Genomic DNA, 23,650 nt, shown 5'->3' with positions numbered 1-23,650 from the left:
GCCTGAGTAGCTGGGACTACAGGTACACACTACTGTGCCTGACTAAATTTTGTTGGTTTTTTTTTTTTTTTTTTTGAGACGGAGTCTGGCTCTGTCGCCCAAACTGGAATGCAGTGGCCGGATCTCAGCTCACTGCAAGCTCTGCCTTTCGGGTTCACGCCATTCTCCTGCCTCAGCCTCCCGAGTAGCTGGGACAATAGGCGCCCCCCACCTCGCCTGGCTAGTTTTTTGTATTTTTTAGTAGAGACGGGGTTTCACTGTGTTGGCCAGGATGGTCTCGAACTTCTGACCTCAAGTGATCCAGCCAACTGGGCCTCCCATAGTGCTGGGATTACAGGCAGGAGCCACCCTGCCCAGCCTATCTATTACTTTTTAATGGAATTATTAAAAGGACTCTTCTATCCTACTCTAGAGTTCTAATAACAAACAAAAAATGTTAACATCCAGACTTGCCTGAGAAACATCTCTTTATCATTAAGTTATTTCAAAAATGAGGTGACATCATGATTAATCTCTAAACAATGCTCTCTTAGGTTTTCGCCCTTTCTTTATGAAAGTATGTATCATATGAGCTACTTTACAAAGAAGATTTTTTTAAAAAACAAGGAAATCGATATATAAGAAAGATGAAGAGGATGATTATTCTAACCACAAACAAGTAGAATACATCTTACTTTTTAAACAAGCATTTAAGCCCTGAAAGGAAAGACCAAAAATTATAAAAATAAAAATTTAGAAAAGGGAACAGGACAAATCAGCATGCCTAGGTATTTCACCTCAACATGTTCCACTGACATCATTCAGCTTCCATGGCTGTACCAGGTTGGTAGTAGAGACAGATTGGGTTACAAACCCCAACATGGGGTTCCAAGGCAAGTTACTTAACTTGTATAAAACTCCTTTTCTTCATGCAAAATGAAGAAAAACAGTACCTATGTCAGATCCGTATCAATTTTCCTTTTTTTTTTTTTTTTGCGTTTCACTCTTGTACCCCAGGCTGGAGTGCAATGCCATGATCTCGGCTCACTGCAACCTCCACCTCCTGGGTTTAAGAGATTCTTCTACCTCAGCCTCCCGAGTAGCTGGGATTATAGGCATGTGCCACCATGCCTGGTTAATTTTTTTAATTTTTAGTAGAGATGGGTTGGTTTCTCCATGGTGGTCAGTCTGGTCTCGAACTCCCAACCTCAGGTGATCCACCTGCCTTAGTCTCCCAAAGTGCTAAGATTACAGGAATGAGCCACAGAGCCAGGCCAATTTTGTTTTCTCCTAAGTGAGATGAGGCCTCCCTGTTGACCAGGCTGGAATGCTGGGGCGTGATCTCCACTCACTGCAACCTCCATCTCCTAGGTTCAAGCGATCCTTCCACCTTAGCCTCCTGAGTAGCTGGGACTACAGGCACGAACCACAGCACCTGCCTAATTTTTTGTGTCTGTTTTTTTTGTAGGCATAGGGTTTTGCCACATTGCCCAGGTTGGTCTTGAACTCCTGGGTTCAAGAGATCTGTCCACCTCGGCCTCCCAAAGTCCTGGGATTACAGGTGTGAGCCACCACACCTGGCTTGTTTTTAATTTTTCTGTTTTTTTTTTTTTTCTACAATAGGTAGAAGACAGTCTGTTGCTCAGACTGGAGTGCAGACTGGAGTACAGTGGCCTGAATATAGCTCACTGTAGCCTCAACTTCCCAGGGGCTTGCACTGCCACTCCTGGCTAATCTTATTTATTTTTTGTAGAGACAAGGTCTCACTATGTTGCCCAGCTTGGTCTCAAGCTATCCTCCTTCCTTGGCCTCCCAAAGTGCTAGGATTATAGGCATGAGTCACCATACCCAGCTTGACATCACCGACTTTTCCTGAGTTGCTAGAAAGCCAAATTTGTGGCCCATCCTCAGCTAATGAATAGGACTACATGATATACATAACTCTGTACAAATCTTCCATTAGTACTACTGTTTTTCCTTCAGCAAGGCTTATTTTGTAACAGCTTTGTAGAGAAATAATTCATACACCACAAAATATGTTTTTACCCTTTTAAAGTATACAATTCAGGACAGGTGCAATGGCCCATGCCTATAATCCCAACACTTTGGGAGGCCAAGGCAGGAGGATTGCTTGAAGCCAGGAGTTGGATGCCAGCCTGGGAACCATGGCAAGACCGTGTCTTTAAAAAAAACAATTAGCTGGGCATGGTTGTGAATACCTGTAATCCTAGCTACTAAGGAGGCAGAGGCGAGAGATCACTTGAGTCAACGAGGTTGAGGCCGCAGTGAACATGATTGCACTACTGCACTCCAGCCTGGATGACAGAGCAAGACCCCATCTCAAAAAAAAAAAAAGAAAGAAAGAAACGCTATGCCCATTATCAGTCATTCCTCATTCCTATTTTATGGCTGAATGGTATTCCATTACAGGAATATATCACATTTAGTTTATCCACTTATCATTTGATTAGTATTTGGGTTCTTTCTACTTTTTTTTTTTTTTTTTTTTTTTTGAGTCAGAGTCTCACTTTGTGGGCCAGGCTGGAGTACAGTGGCATGATCTTGGCTTGCTGCAACCTCTGCCTCCTGGGTTCAAGCGATTCTCCTGCCTCAGCCTCCCAAGTAGCTGAAATTACAGATGTGCACCACCACACCTGGCTAATTTTTGTACTTTTAGTAGAGATGGGGTTTCACCATGTTGGTCAAGCTGCTACCGAACTCCTGACCTCAAGTGATCTGCCCACCTTGGCCTCCCCAGAGTGCTGGGCCTACAGGCATGAGCCACCACACCTGGCCCTTTCCACTTTTTTGATTATTATGAATAATGCTGCTATGAATATTCCTCTACAAGTTGTTGTGTGGACATATGTTTTCATATCTCTTGGATGGACACTTAAGAGTAGCATTGCTAGGTCATATGGTAACTCTATATTTAAACTTTTCAGAGTTACCAGACTGTTTTCCAAAGTGGCTGCACCATTTCAGATCCTACAAGGACTCCCATTTCTCCACATCCTGACTAGCACTCGTTACTGTACATCTTCCTGATTATGGCCACCCTAGTAGGTGTGCAGTGGTACCTCACTGAAGCTTTGCTTTGCATTTCTTTAATGGTTTATGATGTTGAACACCTTTTTACATGCTTATTGGTCACTGTATATCTTCTTTAGTCTATTCAGATCCTTAAGCCTGGGTGATTGATCTTTGATCTTTTTACTGTTTGAGTTTCTTTTTTTTTTTTTTTGGAGATGGAGTCTAGCTCTGTCACCCAGGCTGGAGTGCAATGGTGCAATCTCGGCTCACTGCAACCTCCACAACCTGGGTTCAAGCAATTCTCCTGCCTCAGCCTCCCGAGTAGCTGGGATTATAGGCATGCACCACCACACTGGGCTAATTTTTGTATTTTTAGTAGAGATGGGATTTCACCATGTTGGCCAGACTGGTCTCAAACTCCTGACCTCAAGTGATCTGCCCGCCTCGACCTCCCAAAGTGCTGGGATTACAGGTGTGAGCCACCACGCCCAGTCAAACCACCGCACTGGGCCTGAGTTGTTACATTTAGGTCTATAATCCATTTTGAGTTAGTTTTTGTGTATGTTGAAAGGAAGGGGGTCCAATGTCATCCTTTGCAGGTGGATATCCAGTGATTCCAGCACTGTTTACATGCTGACACCCCGATTTCTTTAAAAAAAAATTTTGAATTTTGGTATTACACACATTTTTTTTTCAAGTCACCTGAAATCAATTGTGAAGTGATATTTGTGTAAATAAACTGACTTTAAAAAATTACTCAACCAAGGTCATACAGTTAGTAAGTGACAAATCTAAGACTAAACCCAGGTCTCAGGATGCCAAATTTCAAGTTTTCCCATTAAAACAAAATACTACCTTACATGTAAATAAGTTTCATATTTACTCATAGATAAGAAAAGGCAAGCCAGAAACAATTTGTTTATTGGTAAGATTACAAAAAGCTTGACTTGAGATGTTTAAGATTTGGCTGGCTTATTTTCATAAAAATTAATAATAGCAGCCAGGTGCGATGGCTCATGTCTGTAATCCTAGCACTTTGGGAGGCCAACGTGGGCAGATAACCCGAGGTCAGAAGTTCGAGACCAGCCTCACCAACATGGAGAAACTCCGTCTCTACTAAAAATACAAAATTAGCCGGGTGTGGTGGCGCATGTCTGTAATACCAGTTACTCAGGAGGCTCAGGCAAGAGAATCACTTGAACCTGGGAAGCGGAGGTCGCAGTGAGCCGAGATCACACCATTGTACTCCAGCCTGGGAGACAAGAGAGAAACTTCATCTTAAAAAAAAAAAAAAAAAAAGGCCGGGTGTGGTGGCTCACGCCTGTAATCCCAGCACTTTGGGAGGCCAAGGCGGGTGGATCACGAGGTCAGAAGATCAAGACCATCCTGGTGAACATGGTGAAACCCCGTCTCTACTAAAAAAAGTACAAAAAAATTAGCCGGGCATGGTGGCAGGCGCCTGTAGTCCCAGCTTCTCGGGAGGCTGAGGCAGGAGAATGGCGTGAACCCGGGAGGTGGAGGTTGCAGCGAGCCGAGATCACACCACTGCACTCAAGCCTGGGCGAGAGAACAAGACTCCATCTCAAAAAAAAAAAAAAAAATCAATAATAGGTAAAAATCTACTAAGCATTCACTTTGTGTTAAGCACCATTCTAAACAGCATATAATCACTTAATACTCACAATAATCTTAGAAAATAAAGTCAAGTGTCCACTTTTTTTCCTCCTCTTTTTACAGACGGGGAAACTAAGGCAAAGTAAAATTAAGTAAGTTGTTCAAGATCACAGAGCTAGTAAGTGGTGGGAATGCAGGCAATCTGACTCCAAAGACTGTGTTCTTACCACTATGAAAGCAAATTACTTAAGAGAAAGGCATTCACCAGCCTGTGGCCAGATGGATCAACAAGTGTCTAGAAAGAAAGAGACTATTCTATTATTACTATTGTTGTTCCAGATGAAGAGACAGAGAGAGAAAATTCGTTAGCACGGCTGAGAAGTCTAAAGGAGGGAAATTATTAGTACTAGTGGCATCAGGTAAAAAATGTTCAGTGTCCATGATTGGGGTGGAAGGTATTGGGAATATTTAATGGGTACAAAAACAGAGATAGAATGCACAAAATCTAGTATTTGATAGCACAATAGAGTTACCAGTCAACATGTACAATAATTTATTGTACATTTTAAAATACGAGTATAACGGCAATGTCTGTAACACAGTCACATAAAGGCTTGGTAAATGCTTGAGATAATGAAAAAAATTTGTATTGTTTCACTAAAAAAAGTCTTATCTATTGTTTCACTAAAAACAATGTCCATGATTAAAGAAATAGTCCTTTTTTTAACAACAACAACAAAAAAGGATAAAAATTTAACAGGGCTACTGCAATACAGCACAACTAATAACATAAAATAATAATATAAATACAGGAAAAGAAAGGAAAGGCAGGCACAAACGCAGAGGAAGGAACCCTGGGAGTCTCCACTGACCACAAAATGAATGAGTCAACCAGGCGGTGTTATCACAGGATGTGTTGGAAAGAGACATAACACTGCTGGGTTAAAGATTAATCCTTCCTTTATACGATATATCAGTGAGATCCCTGATAGAATGTGGAAACCAATTTTGGTCAATGCTCCAAGAAATATGGAAAGAAATGGGAAAAGATTCAGGCAAAACAAACAACTAGACCAGAACAATAGAAAAGAGTGTCTGCTAGGAAAATAAAAAACTTGGAGTTGCTTTTCAAAGAGAGTCAGGATTGATTTAATTATGGCCCTCAAGAAGACAATTTGAGGCTGGGCACGGTGGCTCACATCTATAATCCCAGCACTTTAGGAGGCCGAGGTGGGTGGATCACCTGAGGTCGGGAGTTCGAGACCAGCCTGGCCTACATAGTGAAAACCCGTCTCTACTAAATATACAAAAATTAGCTGAGTATGGTGATGGGTGCCTGTAATTCCAGCTCCTCGGGAGGCCGAGGCAGGAGAATTGCTTGAACCCGGGAGGCAGAGGTTGCAGTGAGTCGAGACAGCACCATTGCACTCCAGCCTGGGCAACAAATGCGAAACTCCGTCTCAAAAGAAAAGAATGTGGGCTACATAGAAGCTTAGAACCTGAGTACTGCTTATCTCTAGTAAATGCCAGTGGTACCTGGAACACAGTGTGAATTCTACAAATATTTGTAGAATCTATGTCCATGAAGCTGCAACATGGAAAATGAGCTTTCAGATTAAAGCAAGACAGACACCAGCAAGACACAAAAGGAATTACATGATAGTCAAAGTAAAATCTACACATGGTTGAGTGCTGTGGGTCTTTAAGAAGAGAGTCAACTACTCATCTGTCTTAGGGGTTTTACAAATTCACTAGCCTAAGTAATTTATAGTGGTTACTCCCAACACCATGATTTAATACTTCAGAGCATAGAAATGAAATCTTGCTAGCTATAAATAAATGATCACTGAGCTATTATGTGCTCATCATGGCTATTATGAGCTATTATAATACTCAATACCATCAGTATTCTAATGTTTTCCATGTATCAAATTATTTAATCCTCACAATTCTATGAGTACTATTCTTTTTTTATCTATAAATGGTACCCTTTAGTCCCAAAAGGTTAAAGAATTGGCCCAAAGTTGCCCAGATCATAGCTGATGGATCTGGGACTTAAATTCAGACTGCTGCACATGGGCCATTCATTTAAGGTTGAAAATAAATTTAAACAGAGCAAAAGTATTAAACAGGAAGGATAAAAGATTGATAAAATTATGGCACAGGAATTAGGTGAAATTATGGCACACTAATTTTCTCCATGGCTTGCTATGCTGCATGGATCTTTTCAAATTCCACCTTGCTGTAACATTCCTGGGGATATTGGTGATGTACTAACTTTTTTCCCTTTAATAACAGCTTTTTAAAAATGTGGTTTCAAATGAAAGATCTGCCAAACTAGACAGACATTATAATGAACCCCCGCATCATGCATCTTTTTTTTTTTTTTGAGACGGAATCTCGCTCTGTCACCCAGGCTGGAGTGCAGTGGCACAATCTCGGCTCACTGTAAGCTCCGCCTCCTGGGTTCACGCAATTCTCCTGCCTCAGCCTCCCGAGTGGCTGGGAATACAGGTGCCCATCACCATGCTTGGCTAATTTTTTGTATTTTTAGTAGAGACGGGGTTTCACCATGTTAGCCAGGATGGTCTTGATCTTCTGATCTCATGATCCGCCCCCCTCGGCCTCCCAAAGTGCTGGGATTATAGGTGTGAGCCATCATGCCCGGCCCTCACGCATCTTAAACAACTCTGAACACATGGACAATCTTCATGTATGCGGCGCTCCCCGCAAACTCATACACACACTGCATTATTTCAAAGCAAATGATGATGTACTATTAACAGTCATCTTTATTCTTTCCCAAAATAATTTGAGTCTAAAGATGCATATAATTCCTTTATTTCAAAAAAATCTACAAAAAATTGGTAGCAGTACGGGAACAATTCCAAGGCGGGGTTCTGTTATCAAAAAGAAAGCCACTGGACATTAGGAAAAAGAATTTCTTTGCTGGGCACCATGGCTCATGCCTGTAATCCCAGCACTTTGGTAGGCTGAGGCAGGTGGATCACTTGAGGTCAGGAGTTTGAGGCCAGCCTGACCAACATAGTGAAACTCTGTCTCTACTAAAAACAGAAAAATTAGCCAGGCATGGTGGCAGATGTCTGTAATGCCAGCTACTCGGGATGCTGAGGTAGGAGGATGGCTTGAACCCAGGAGGCAAAGGTTGCAGTGAGCTGAGATGGTGCCATTGTACTCCAGCCTGGGCAACAGAGCAAGACTCTGTCTCAAAATAATAATAATAATTTCTCAAAAATCACTAAGTAACCTCTAAGTGATACACACTTGGTAACATGAGAATATTTTAGGTGCCACATTATAGCAGGAATTAAATTTAAATTTGTAAAGTGCTTTATAAGTTTTACGAAAACTCATGAGGGTTTCTATGCCTATCATGCAGACAAATATCATTCCCAAGCACAGGGGGAGGTCAAGAAGCAATTAAGTACCAAAATATACCTGTTTATCTTCCAGAGGGTCAGGCTCTCCTTTACTTGACTCAGAGCTGACATCATCTTCATCAGAACTGTTGATGACTTCCTCCTCATCAGAGGGAAGGTCACCAAGACCAAGATGATTCTGTTCCTCCTGGGATGCTCCTGAACTGCATTCAACAGAAAGCAGGTATTAGTCATCTTCAATAATAAGGAGTGCTAGCAAAACGAAAACCAAATCAATATCTTATCTTCATAATGCAAACAAGGTATATCTAAGGGATTTGGAAGAATGAAAAAACCCAGATCAGGCAACTTTCCCTTCCTTCACCCTATCTCAGCTGCCAAAAACTCAAATTAATTTTTTGAATTTTTAATGATAAGAAGGTGGGTGGGAAGCAAGTTTCCCAGCTGCTCCCATCCTATGCTTCTATATATCCCTCCCAAAGAAGATCAGGTCTCTACTCCTAGAATAAACTAAGAAGCCTTACAGAAAGCAGGCTGGTTTACCATAAAAGGCTGCCAGGTATACCAGAAGAACTGCTGTTTCCTTGGGGCTTAGTGTATAAAACAACAACAAAAACCAAGTAACAAATCTATGAGGATTGGGAGGTAATGACGGTGACTACAATCAACAGTGCAGGTGCAATTGTGAACATGTACCTTGCTCTATGGTCATCACCGTTCTGTTTACAAGACATGGGGAGGAAGAGGAAATGTTACAAATTCTCAGATTATGCTTAAGACCCACTGCATTAGAACTACGAGGGGCAGAGGGCCCAGCAATTTGCCCAGCAATTACAACTACCTGGGGCACATGGCCTAGCAAATAACAAGTAAGCTTGTTTAATGTTTTCCGGGTGATTCTGACACAAGCTGAACTTGGAAAAATCCACAGAACCAGGCCATTTACCAATTCCTCCTCATCAGCCTGATATCATCAAGGTTCCTCCGTTTGTTTTAACATAGATCTCATGAATCTAAAAGCCATTGTTGCAATCCAATCTGTGGGGGGAATTCCACAGGAAAGTTTCCTAAGAAGAGATGAAAAGAATTCCTTCTAGTATTGGCTGTAAAGATTCAGGAGCCAATTGCCTGTAGCAACTGCTTTTCTGTCTTCAGTCTACAAGAATATCTACAGAATAGAAGAGTACACAGGTGGAGCCAGTAAAAGATCTACAATCAGCAGGAAAAACACTCAAGCAGAATAAGGAGACAGTTGCACTCCACTCTGGCAGGCTCTTTCAGTGGGTCACAGGCAGGTCACTCAACCATCAAGGTTACAAGTTATGAGACTCTCTAACGGGAATCTTAAAAGCTAAAGATAAATTTTCTGCCAATTCCTGATTATACATGGTAGGATACAGACTTGCCTCAGAAGGCATTCCTGGAGCCCAACTGTGACACAAACCAGTTGGCTGGAGGCAGAGTGCCAAAAGGAACACCTCTCACTGCTGAAGATGGAGTTTTCCATTACTCAATGGCCGGGGGTGGGTGCACACCTTATCATAGCTCCCCAAGACATGCAGGAGACTAACTCCCCGGGGATAAGGGGTGGATAGAGGATGGCAACTTTCTGGTTAGATCACTGGTAGGATTCACTGTCTCTGGGTGCAGGGATAAGAGCCAACCCCGCCGGAGAGTTGATTGTTGACTGAGATTAGTGAGAGCAAATCAGAGTTAACAGGATGGACAGACTATAGGATCCACCCATATAGCCAGAAGAAAATGTACCCCCACTTGTTTTTAATCTTAATTCCTTATCTCTTTACATCTTCTAAAACCCTGTTAAAACAACACATGTTCAATTTCCAAGTGGTAGCAGCATCACCCGGAAGCTCCTCAGAAATACACACGCTCAGGCTGCCCACAACCCACCGAATCAGGCTCCATGCTGTAACAAAATCCCAGTCTATGTGTGAGAAGCTCTGCTCTAAAAGGCTTTTTGAATCAGCCCATCTGGATACTGTTTTAGACTCCTAAGTGTAATAGATTCAGATAGTAATAGGGCTGTGGCACCTGTGAAGAAATTAGGTTTATTTTGTCTGAAGAGAGGGGTGAAAGGTGTTCTTGGTCAAACATCACTTGGAAGGCTATTATTAAGAACATAGTAACTAGGTGTTGCCACATCCATTAGGGATAGAAGAGGGATTAAAGTACAAAGTGAACATCTAAACAAGAAAAAAAGTTTTAAATATTAAAACCACATGAATCAAAACACAATGCCATGAAACAAGGAGAGATTTTGGTGTCTCTTCTGAATCCTTTAACTATCTCACTAAACTGCACTTGGTGGTAGACTTGTTTCCCTCATTAAAATGTAAATTTCCAAAGACAAGGAAATTGAAATCGTGTTTTCCAGCGGAATCCTCAGCATACAGCCCGACACACAATGGACCCTCAAGAATTTTTCACCAAATAAATGAAAATGGTATAAGAAAGCAACAGGTGTTGAATTTCAATGGTGCAGGTAGCCTGAACCAGGGTGGCTACATCAGAAACTGAGAGAAAGGGATGGACGTAAGAGGAAGCAAAATCAGGGCCAGGTGTGGTGGCTCATGCCTGTAATCCCAGCACTTTGGAAGGCCAAGGTGGGTGGATGGCTTGAGCCCAGGAGTTCGAGACAAGCCTGGCCAACAGAGCGAAACCTGTCTCTACTGAAAACACAAAATTTAGCCCGGTGTGGTGGCATGTGCCTGTAATCCCAGCTACTAGGGAGACTGAGGCAGGAGAAGTACTGGAACTCTGGAGGCGGTGGTTGCAGTACTCAGGAGGCTGAGGCAGGAGAACTGCTTGAACCAGGAGGGTGAAGGTTGCAGTGAGCCAAGACTGAGTCACTGCACTCCAGCCTGGGTAACAGAGTGAGACTCTGTCTCAAAAAAAAAAAAAAAAAGAAAAGAAAAATCATCAGGACTTAGGGTAAACAGGTGAGGAGGAAACACTTATGAAAGACGTCAAGGTGTCAAGTCCAAGTCACCAGCAGAATGAGGGTGACATGAACTGAAACAAGTATTACAACAAGGGAGCAGATTTTAAAGGAAAGATAATGGGTTTAGCAGCAAAATCCAGGATCCACATTTTACATGTTCATTTCTAAAACAATTACACTATTTTCCCACACAATTGCTGGCAGCCTTTGAATCTACCTAGATAATTTTAGATTTCTTTTTTTTTTTAAAATAGAGAAGGGTCTTGCTACATTGCCCAGGCAAATCTCAAACTCCCAGGCTCAAGTGATCCTCCCACCTCAGTCTCGCCAAAGTGCAGGCATTACCAGTGTGAGCCACCATATGCAGCCAATTTTAGATTTCTGATAATGAAACAAGGACTCCTTGCTGATGTCAGTTGTACAGTTTGGAGTTCTTCTTCAATTTATGTCCTTCCCACTGTCCAAATGATAACATCCTAACACTGTCTGCTTTGTGGGGTACAGGAACAGGACACAGGGCTTCCTCCACATCTTTCTGTCTAGTTAGTTCATAATTTGATATCTGAAGTAAAAGGAAAGTAGCTGCAAAAGCAACCAGAACAAAGAGTGGGCTCTACTTCCCCTGGCACCCTAAGTCAGATTTGCTTCTGAAAGGAGCCACAGTTTCTAGAAAATCAGTTTGTTTCCAGTGTACTGGAATTAAGACAAACAAGTAAAGCCAGACATGAATTCCTACTGATGGGTAACTGTTCCTTCAATTCCACATGCTAAATCTATATATTTGAAGTGAAGACTACACGATGTCATCACTTTTTACAAGTTTTTTTTTCTATATGCTAGTTTCTCTATATGCACAGCACATCCTCCACTGGAAGCATATCAGATTTTTCTTTCAGGTAAGAAGTCACATCTAAAGTGAAGTCCTCCTCTTTTAGAAGGAATTATCTTTTTAAATTTTAATTTATTTTATTTTTTTTTTGAGACAGAGTCTCACTCTATCATCCAGGCTGGAGTGATCTCAGCTCACTGCAACCTCCACCTTCCTAGTTCAAGCGATTCTCATGCCTCAGCCTCCTGAGCAGCTGGGACTACAGGTGTATGCCACCATGCCCAGCTAATTTTTGTATTTTTAGTAGAGACAGGGTTTCACCATGTTGGCCAGGTAGGTCTTGAACTCCCGACCTCAGGTGATACACGTGCCTCAGCCTCCCAAAGTGCTGGGATTATAGGCATAAGCCACCACGCCCAGTGGAATTATCTTTTTTAAAAATACTAAATCCATTTCCTCTAAGAGTTTTTAGGAACAGAAACCCTGTACAATGATGACCCAGCATAGCAATTGCCAGGGTTCATGACAAAAATATCCTTCCGAAGGCCGGGCGCAGTGGCTCAAGCCTGTAATCCCAGCACTTTGGGAGGCCGAGACGGGTGGATCACGAGGTCAGGAGATCGAGACCATCCTGGCTAACACGGCGAAACCCCGTCTCTACTAAAAAATACTAAAAAACTAGCCGGGCGAAGTGGCGGGCGCCTGTAGTCCCAGCTACTCCGGAGGCTGAGGCAGGAGAATGGCGTAAATCTGGGAGGCGGAGCTTGCAGTGAGCTGAGACCCGGGCGACAGAGGGAGACTCCGTCTCAAAAAAAAAAAAAAAAAAATCCGTCCGAGCCCCAACTAAATTAAAAATTCCAGCAAAGAGAAGGGATAAGGGATAGGATGGCCGAGAGAAGGAAAGGAGAAGCAGAGTTAACTTAAGATTGGCTTCTCTGTTGTTGACAAATTCCAGTTATCTTTTTCTTCTCTTGCCTGTGATTTTATTCTGAGCCCCTTAATATTCTGAGCCATGAGTGTTTCATGTAATTCCTCCCAAGCTTGAAGAAACAAGTTCTTTCCAATTCCCTCACCTTCAGAAGTTTCCTTCTCATTTCCAAGTCATCACATGTAAATCTCAACTTCTGTGATCTTTCTCTTCCTCTTCTTTCTACTCCTAGCCTAAACTGAACAGAACCCTGCTTGTCCTTAGGATGTTGTGATAATTTTTTTTCAAATGCTGTCTCGTTATGACTTGGTGACTATGTGTTTCCTTTGGCACATTTCATATTTATCACAGAATGAGGCGGGAAAAAACTACCATTATGGGCTTTAAATTAGCAAAATTAATTTTAAGTTATTTAATAGTTATTATAGTACACTAACTATAAAATTGGTACACAATTTTCACCACAAAATTATTTCTATTTTTACCAGGAAACGTTTCCCTCTGTTACTTCAGTTTCCTTACAAGACTCAGATTCCAGTGTCACAGTAAAACCATGAATCAAATCAATTTTTAAAAACTATTTAATTATTTATTTATTTAATTCTTTACTTATTGATAGAGACAGGATCTCCCTATAGTGCCAGCCTGCTCTTGAACTCTTGGCCTCAAGTGAACTTCCTGCCTTGGCCTCCCAAAGTGCTGGGATGACAACATGAGCCACTGTGTCCCAAAAAACTATTTAAAAATCCTTCTTCCTCCTCTTTTCAGGTATTCTCAATTACACAGCACTTCCAGAATTTTCTCCATCCCTTACTCAGGTGATGTTCTTGAGATCTATCGCCAAAATGAGTTTGGAAACATGGCACAACTTGTGAAACAGACATAGTTGGTCATTTGCATCCTCCAAAAAGCAATCATCACGTATTCACATCATGTTTTTAGGTTTTTCAAACACAAGATTGTGTGTAATTATTTTAAGTATGTGCAGAGTCAGGTGACAGGACTGAACAAATATCAAGTTCAACCAGTGTGACTCCTGAGTGCTGGTAGGTAAAGTAGGTAAACCAGATCAACTAGTAGGTCTTTCTCCACTCCTTTTTTTTTGGAGATGGAGTCTCACTCTGTCACCAGGCTGGAGTGCAGTGGTGTAGTCTCGGCTCAGTGCAACCTCAGCCTCCTGGGTTCAAGCGATTCTCCTGCCTCAGCCTCCCAAGTAGCTGGGATTACAGGCACGCACCACCACACCTGGCTAATTTTTGTATTTTTAGTAGAGATGGGGTTTCACCATGTTGGTCAGGCTGGTCTTGAACTCCTGACCTCGTGATCCGCCCACCTCGGCCTCCCAAAGTGCCGGGATTACAGGCGTGAGCCACTGCGCCCAGCCGCTCTTTCTGTACTCCTAACTGCTTTCACAAAAAAGAAACATCAACACTTCAGTAATACGTAAGGCTATGGATGCTGATGTTCTTATTGAAGTATAATAGCAGAAATCCTTTCTCCGGAAAGAAAAGGACATATATCAATTTTGTTTATGTCCTTGCATCATAAAGATATCAAATATATTAATTTTTAATCTTCTTTCGAGAGGTTGCTTGATTAAAGGTTAGGACAAATTTTAACTTAAAAATTAATGATTTTATTATCTCTATTTCAGTTTTTAAAATCCTATAATATATATATGTAGCATATACACTTTTTGAGTTAAACTCTTTAATATTCACAAAATAAAAATAAATAAAATCACTAAAATACTTAAAGGGATAGTACCACAGGAGTTTGTTACTTAAAACAAAGGAAGAAAGACAGAAAAAATGAATAAACGAAGAAACTTACAACTTAAAATGTACATGGATCAGTGTTTCATTTTTTCATTCTTAAGTTTTAGAGGTTTTAACAACTGAGCCTTTCAAACTAGCAAGCTAGGGTTCTATGGCTTCAAAAAAAAGAAAGCACACAAAAATATCCAGCTTCCCTGAAATATAAACCAGAAACTGTTTAAAACTGTCTCTGGGTGACTCTGTTAGGGTAAAATGCCAGGTTTCAAATGATGGATATATTTTTAAAACAGGCCTGCTTCATTTTCCAGAAGCAACCTCCACCTTTGCAAATACCATTCCTATCACCTTCCCCCAGTAATTACTAGGATTCTTAGAATTGTATGCTACTGACTAAAGACATAATCAGGGCCGGGGTAGTGGCTGATGTCTGTAATCCCCGTACTTTGGGAGGCTGAGGTGGGGGGATTGCTTGGGCCTAGGAGTTCGAGACCAGCCTGGGCAACACAGGGAGAGACCGCATTTCTATGGAAAAAAAAAAAAAAATTGCATGGTGGTATGTGCCTGTGGTCCTAGCTACCTAGCTACTTGGGAGGCTGAGGTGGGAGGATCACTCGAGCCCGAGAGGTCAAGGCTGCAGTGAGCCATGATTATGCCCCTGCACTCCAGCAGGTGAGGGACAAAGACCTTGTCTCAAACATAAATAAATAAATAAATAAGACCAAAATCATAATCAGTACCTTGAGGCTGCTATTTAAAACACAGTCCTCACAAGACAACTCTGAAAATGGTTTAAAAAAAAATAAAATGCAAAATTCTTTAAAATAGAAGAGTACCTACCCATATGCTTACAACTTTTATATGTAATTGGCTTTAAAGTCATTCATTAAGATTCAATGTAAAGAAGCAGTTCTAAAGGGATCTTCCTTCAATAGCCATTAATAAAAGACTGGTTAAATAAATTAGAGTTACATCCATATAATGAATTACTAAACAGTTATTGAATTTGTTTATTTTTTCTTAATCCCTAGGTTTAAAACTAAAGAGCTATTTAAAAAATGAGGTAGGCCGGGTGAGGTGGCTCATGCTTGTAAACCCCAGCACTTTGGGAGGCTGAAGCATGTAGATTGCTTAAGCGCAGAAGTTCAAGATCAGCCTGGGCAACATGATGAAACCCCGTCTCTACTAAAAACTAAAAAATTAGTCAAGCATGGTGGCACACACCCATGGTCCCAGCTATTTGGGAGGCTGAGGTGAGAGGATCACTTGAACCCAGGAAGTTGAGGCTGCTGTGAACTGAGATTGTGCCACTGCACTCCAGCCTGGACGACAGAGCGAGACCTCATCTCAAAAAAAAAAAATGCCGGGATTGGTGGCTCACGCCTGTCATCCCAGCACTTTGGGAGGCTGAGGCAGGTGGATCACCTGAGGTAGGGAATTTGAGACCAGCCTGACCAACATGGACAAACCCCGTCTCTACTAAAAATACAAAATTAGCCAGGCATGGTGGCGCATGCCTATAATCCTAGCTACTCAGGAGGCTGAGGCAGGAGAATCGCTTGAACCCAGGAGGCCAAGGTTGTGGTGAGCCGAGATCCTGCCATTGCACTCCAGCCTGGACAATAAGAGCGAAACTCTGCCCCCCCCCCAAAAAAAAAAAAAAAGGTAGATCTACTGTGCATAGATCATTCTCCAGGAAATAGTTAGGTTAAAAAGAAATCAAGGCACAGAGTGTGCTCCTATTTGTATAGAGAAGTAACAAGAAGAGTACATATACACAAAAACATATAAAAAGTATGTATATTTGTGTATGTACACAAACATGCTGGCATATACCAGGCTGTCCCCGAACACATTCAGAAAAACTGATAAACATAGTTGAAGTACAGTTGCCTCTGGGACTAAAGTTCTGAGAGTAAAAGACAGACTTTTTTTTTTTTTTTTTTTTTTTTGAGACAGGGCCTTGCTCTATTATCCAGCTGGAGTACACCCAGGTTAGAGTGCAGTGGCATGATCACAGCTCACTGTAACTTCCGTCTCCCAGACTCAATGATCCTCCCGCCTTAGGCTCCCAAGCACTTGGGACACCAGGTGGGTGCCACCACATCTGGCTAATTTTTATACTTTTTCTTTTGTAGAGACAGGGTTTTGCCATGATGCCCAGGATGGGCTCAAACTCCTGGGGCTCACGTAATCTGCCTGCCTCAGCCTCCCTGAGTGCTAGGTGTGAGCCACCAGTCCTGGCTGAGAGATTTTATTACTTGCCCTTCAGCACATTTTAAAAAGTTGTTATCACATGCATTTTTACTTTTTCTAAGTTGACCACCCACCCGACACACACAGTCTGAAAAGCTTTATAAAAGGTGGTTCAAAGCTTGTACATATTTACACATATATACACATATATATACACACATATATATGTATTTATATATATATACACATATTTTTATATGTATATAAACTCTTTAGGGATAGTTTATTTTCTTCCCAGGATGATGAAATTAAAGATATTCTCTCCTGTTCTTTCCCTTTCTCCCCCCAGCCCCCAGACTTGGAGGTCTTTGTAAACATTTTCAGGATTGCCACTTCAAAAAAAAAAATCTCTTTTTACTATTGCTTAAGTTGCTAAGATATATAAATTATGGCTTTCCCTTCCTACTGGTAGGGGTTTGTTTGGGAGCATTTTAAGTCTAAGTCTCTAAATAATAGGTAGGAAGGGGAGATCTGGCAAGCCAGTTGATGGCTTTAAAAAAGAAAAAACAGAAGTCAGTAGAGGGATTGTTCAACAGCCTGCAGGGCCCACAGAGTAACCACACAACTTGTTGACTATGCCACAGTGAACAGCAACATAATAATAAGGTCCGTCTCCCATAGTTCTCTGTCTGGTTGTGGGAGAGCTTCCTGACCTGCAAGTAAAGATGATCATGTGCTTTAGGGTTCCTGGTCCTATCTTAACGACACACAAAGAGCCCCATGCTGAAAACAGTCCAACAGACACTCTTGGCCATCTAGCTTAGCTGGGAGGCATCCAGGTCAAACCCAGCTAGAAAGAATCCAGGTCTAGCTAGAAAGGAATAAATTGTTACAAAAACGTCTCCTGAAACAAGCACTACATAAAATAAATCTGCAACATTTAATTACCATCAATTTTGCTTTCTTAGAATTGGGATTCGTGTCACGAGATGTGGACAACTTTCTTGTTAATACAAATAGAAAAGCATTCTACACAGCTTGAGGTTGCCTCCAATAAAATATGGCAAGTTCCGGCTGGGTGCGGTGGCTCACGCCTGTAATCCCTACACTTTGGGAGGCTGAGGTGGGCGGATCACGAGGTCAGGAGATCGAGACCATCCTGGCTAACACAGGGAAACCCTGTCTCTACTAAAAATAATAATTAAAACAAAAATTAGCTGGGCGTGGTGGCAGGCGCCTGTAGTCCCAGCTACTCGGGAGGCTGAGGCAGGAGAATGGCATGAACCCAGGAGGCAGAGCTTGCAGTGAGCCAAGATCACGCCACTGTACTCCAGCCTGGGCGACAGAGCAAGACTCCATCTCAAAAAAAAAAAAAAAAAATATATATATATATATATATATATATGGCAAGTTCCCAATCCAATTCCATCATTGTACCAAAGATGATGTTTTTCTTATTGAAAACTAAAAAAGTTTTAAGACAAAGTTAGAGTTGACTTAGTATCATTTCTCCTCTTCATGTCCTCATTATGTAATATACTGTCTGTACCTACTTGATGCCAGAAAAAATAAAGGCCATTAGAAATAAATAATGAGGTTGGGATGGCTACAAGAGAATACTTCATAGTTACATACACATATTTACACATATATATGTATATATACTTTTTTTTTTTTGGAGATGGAGGCTGGAGTGTAGTGGCATGATCTTGGCTCACTGCAACCTCTGCCTCCCGGTTTTCAACTGATTTTCCTGCCTCAGCCTCTGGAGTAGCTGGGACTACAGGTGCCCCACCAAGCCCGGCTAATTTTTGTATTTTTAGTAGAGACTGGGTTTCACTATGCTGGCCAGGCTGGTGTCGGACTCCTGACCTCAGGTGATTCGCCTGACTTGGCCTCCCAAGGAGCTGGGATTATAGGCGTGAACCACCTTGCCCAGCCTATACATACAATTTAACAAATACTTTTGTAATACTTAGAATATATAAAAATGGTGATGCCATTTATTTCAGTAAACATTTCTCAAGGGCCTACTATGTTTCATTTACTATTTTAGGAGGCAGATGAAGATAATATTGAATTAGTTGCAATGTTCAAACTGCAAATTCTATTGACTGCTTCTCTTTATTTTCCTACTGAGACCTTCTTAAACAGACAAAGAGAGAAGGGATTGAGATAACCACAGTAATTTAAGATAAAGGAAAGAACCACTTTCTAAAAAGAGACAACTTGGCTGGGCACGATGACTCACACCTGTAATCCCAACTACTCGAGACGGGCAAGACTGGTTAGTAAGGTAGGACAGAAAACAGCTCACCCTTTGACTACCTTCTCTAATAGGGTGACCACTTTGTCCTGGTATCAGCTGTACACACCCCTTTGCTTCATCTAAGGTCTTGTCATCATAATCCTAACAGCCATTGAAAAGGTGGTGAGCCTTTTGGAAAATATGACTACTCCGCCTGGCCCAGGCTATGCTCTTGATTGTGAGTCAGCACAAAACCATTGCGGTGCAAGGCTGAAAATTAAGGCCAATATTACATTCTGCCTTGAAGTCTGGGGAAAATCAGGAGGGCTCCAAATGGTCTCACTACACACTGCCCTTCCACTGTGCTTCTGCTGATAAAGTCCCCCGGCCACCCTGTTAGTCACAAGGACCAGGCACAGTGTCTGCCTAGCCCTTCGAAGTGGGTTTTAGTTCCCTGCCAGCCAGCAGAGTTATTTAAACAAGCCAATCACATCCTCTGAGGGTAGTACTAACACCACCTCTTGGTACTATAAAGCCTGCCTCCTGCAGCCCCTAGTTGCTCCCTGAGTACAGGCCTGGGTGGCCAGGTGTGGCATGCTGTGTCCTCCTCTAGGCTGGGACTACATGTGACTGAGAAACTGCTGTTGATCTCACCTGTCCAGTGTCGAGCATCAGGTACTCAGCCATCCCTACAACCCTAAGCAGAAATCCCTCCCTCACTAACGGGGAGAAGAGGCAGTAATTCAAACAATCTCCAAGGCCAGGTGTGGTGGCTCCCAGCAATTTAGGAGGTGGAGGCAGGAGGATCATTTGAACCCAGGAGTTTGAGGTCAGCCTAGGCAACACGTGGAGATCCCGTCTCTACAAAACATAAAAAACTAGCGAAGTATGGGGGTATACACCTGTGGTCCCAGCTACCTGGGAGGATGAGGTGAGAGGATGGCTTGAATCCACGAGGTTGAAGCTGCAGAGAGCAGTGATTGTGCCACTGCACTCAGGCTGAGGGACAGAGCAAGAACCTGTATCAAACAACAACAACAACAACAACAAAACAACCTCCAAAAAAGGTGCCATTCTCTGGGATCCTGAGGTACAAAGCAGGTGCACTGGTAGATTTTAATAAGATTATCCTGAGAAATTACATTGAGAGGTATATAAAATCAGCTTTGTTTTTACCTAAGTATATTTTGCATATACATCTAGACTCTGCCATGATACATACTCAAGCATTTTCAAGTTACAGGCATTAATTTACATGTTCCAGAAATGTGGCATATTCCATGTTACAGAATGCTAAATGTTACATTATATACAGACCCCACTATAATGAAAGGGTAGGGAAATTACAAGGAAACCAATAGTTAAAACCAAAGGACATCTGCTTTCATTCCCAGATGTTATTTTATCTAAACCTATTTAAGTGTATCAATGTCTAGTAGGAACCACAGTCATATCTGGGATTTCCCACTAACATGGGGAAAAAGGATGGAAGACTTCTTGGGAGCCCATGAGGAGCCACAGAGGGGGAGGTTAGTCATTGTTCATGAATAAATCTGTCCACTTCCTTATGTAAAACTATACACGAGTAAGCCTATTTGTCATTTTTCTTCTTCGGATTCTATCCACACAAATGATATGCCTTCAAGGTCTACTCTAGACCAGTTATAAATCATCAATAACCCCCCAAAAACCATAAGGAACCCACATCTTTTTGAGACAGCACCCTGGGGAAGCTGCAGAGGGTGTTAGGAAAGGACACGGATTTCTTCCTGCACGTTTTTTTTTTTTTTTTTTTTTGAGATGGAGTCTTGCTCTGTCGCCCAGGCTGTAGTGCAGTGGCGCAATCTTGGCTCACAGCAACCTCCACCTCCCAGGTTGAAGCGATTTTCGTGCCTCAGCCTCCTGAGTAGCTGGGATTACAGGCACCCACCACCATGCCCAACTAATTTTTTATATTTTTAGTGGAGATGGGATTTCACCATGTTGGCAAAGCTGGTCTCAAACTCCTGACCTCAAGTGATTTGCCCACCTTGGCCTCCCGAAGTGCTGGGATTACAGGCATGAGCCACCACACCCAGTCTTTTTTTTTTTGAGATGGAGTCTCACTCTGTCATCCAGACTGGAGTGCAGCAGTGCAATCTTGGCTTACTGCAACCTCCGCCTCCCAGGTTCAAGTAATTCACTTGCCTCAGCCTCCCAAGTAGCTGGGATAACAGGCACCAGCCACCATGCCCAGCTACTTTTTGTATTTTTAGTAGAGACAGAGTTTCACCATGTTGGCCAGGCTGGTCTTGAACTCCTGACCTCAAGTGATCTGCCTGCCTCGGCCTCCCAAAGTGCTGGGATTATAGGCGTGAGCACCCAGCCCCTTTCCTCCACTCTTAATCCCATGCATCAGTGAGTCCTTACACCAGTTACACTGCTGACTAGTTCTGTGTTTATTTTTTAGCTTCTTTGGGAAACCAAAAAAAAAAATCACTACTTTTCTATCAAACTCAGATTACATCTTCGAAAGCTAGAGTCAGGGAAAATGGAAGGGAAGTGAAAATAAACATGCATTCAAATGAAATAAACATTCACTTCTAACAGGATCACAAACATTTATCACAGTTTCATACATTTCTAAGAGGGAAGGAAAGGCAGCAGAGAAGAAAAAAAAAATGTTCTTTCAGCCTAAGAGACCTGCATTTGAAGGCAGGGTCCACCACTCACGGCTGTGTGTAACTGGCTAGTTAATTGGGCTAAGTTTACATTTCCCTATACTATAAAATTAAGATAATAGGCCAGGCGCGGTGGCTCATGCCTGTAATTCCAGCACTTTGGGAGGCTGAGGTGGGAGGATCATGAGGTCAGGAGTTCAAGACCAGCCTGGCTAACACAGTGAAGCCCATCTCTACCAAAAATACAAAAATTACCCAGGCATGGTGGTGTGCACCTGTAATCCCAGCTACTCAGGAGACCGAGGCAGGAGAATTGCTTGAACCCGAGAGGCGGAGGTTGCAGTTAGCTAAGAATCGTACCATTGCACTACAGCCTGGGCAACAGTGCAAGACTCCATCTCAGAACAATAATAATAATAAAAATAAAAAATAGGCCGGGCGCGGTGGCTCAAGCCTGTAATCCCAGCACTTTGGGAGGCCGAGACGGGCGGATCACGAGGTCAGGAGATCGAGACCATCCTGGCTAACACGGTGAAACCCCGTCTCTACTAAAAAAAATACAAAAAAATTAGCCGGGCGAGATGGCGGGCGCCTGTAGTCCCAGCTACTCGGGAGGCTGAGGCGAGAGAATGGCGTAAACCCGGGAGGCGGAGCTTGCAGTGAGCTGAGATCCGGCCACTGCACTCCAGCCCGGGCGACAGAGCGAGACTCCGTCTCAACAAAAAAATAAAAATAAAAAATAAAAAATAATTGAGATAATATACCACCTGCAATGAAGATTAAATGATATGTGAATATATCTGTTATACGCAATGGACAGAAAATAAAGACAGCTTTTTAAAAAGCAGGCATGAGAAATGAGACAACATCATCATTCATGCAGTAAGCAGAATGGCAAAAGGAAATGAAAGTTGTTCTTGTTCCCCCTAGAAATCCCGGAATTTAGTATACCTTTCTTGCATGAATGCATTAACAAATGAATGGATTCCATCCTACTATCTCACACATAGATAGTATAGCATGATTAGGCAAATCTAACCTGCTGCCTGTTTTTATAAGGTCTATGAGCTAAAAATGGTTCTTATATTCTTTTTTTTTTTTTTTTTGAGCTGGAGTCTTGCTGTCTCGTCACCCAGGCTGGAGTGCAGTGGCACGATCTCGGCTTACTGCAACCTCCGCCTCCTGGGTTCAAGTGGTTCTCCTGCCTCAGTCTTCTGAGCAGTAGAGATGGGGTTTTGCTATCTTTTGGCCAGTCTGGTCTTGAACTCCTGACCTTAAGTGATCTTCCTGCCTCAGCCTCCCAAAGTGCTGGGATTATAGGCATGAGCCACTGCACCCAGCCTGGTTCTTATATTCTTAAATCATGAAAAAAAATAAAAATAAAGAAAATATTTTGTGACACATGCAAATGATTTTCATGTCCACAATGACGTTTTCTTGGAAAACAGCCACACTCATTTGTTTTTGCACTATCTGTCACTGCTTTTGCACTACATTGGCAGACCTGAAGAGATGCAACAGAGACCTGTGACCTGCAAAGTCTAAGATATTTATCATCTGGCCCTTCATGGAAAAAGTTTGCTGATCCTTGGTGGTACAGCAGATTACCCAAAATAAGTAGTATATTTCCTTTGGGGCAAAGCCGCCTGTGTTCAAATCTGAGCTCTGCCACATACTAAGTAGGTGAAATTGAGTCAGTTTTTAACCTTTCTGTGCCTCAGTTTTTCCTCCATAAAATGAGGATCATAATATTGCCTACCTGACAGAATTTTGTGGGGATTAAACAAATTAATACAAGCAATGCACTAACAATGCCTGGTACACAGAAAGCTCATTTGCTCACTCACTGTTTCTCTCTACATATATATATTTAGAGTGTTATCTACGTAATATTAAGAAAAACAAATCATTGCTGTATATACTTAAAAGTCTAGAACTGTATAAAAAGTGACTTCAGGCCGGGCGCAGTGGCTCACGCCTATAATCCCAGCACTTTGGGAGGCCGAGACTGGCGGATCATGAGGT

At 42.2% G+C, this 23,650-nt stretch overlaps 1 protein-coding gene across 2 annotated transcripts in view; it reads right to left on the bottom strand.

The window, feature by feature from the left end:
- FGD6 (FYVE, RhoGEF and PH domain containing 6) overlaps positions 1-23,650 on the bottom strand; it is a 135,792-nt gene that overhangs the window by 81,201 nt on the left and 30,941 nt on the right. For both annotated transcript variants that reach the window (XR_004439669.1, XM_033221024.1), the window contains exon 3: positions 8,086-8,230. Coding sequence is in view for 1 of the 2 variants with exons in the window: in XM_033221024.1 (XP_033076915.1) it covers positions 8,086-8,230 (145 nt within the window). In the remaining variant the exon portion in view is untranslated. The remainder of the gene's footprint in view (positions 1-8,085; positions 8,231-23,650) is intronic.

Source organism: Trachypithecus francoisi, unplaced genomic scaffold (assembly GCF_009764315.1).
Source record: "Trachypithecus francoisi isolate TF-2019V2 unplaced genomic scaffold, Tfra_2.0 Lachesis_group11, whole genome shotgun sequence".
Lineage (NCBI taxonomy): Eukaryota > Metazoa > Chordata > Mammalia > Primates > Cercopithecidae > Trachypithecus > Trachypithecus francoisi.
This window is presented reverse-complemented; position numbering and strand designations above follow the sequence as displayed.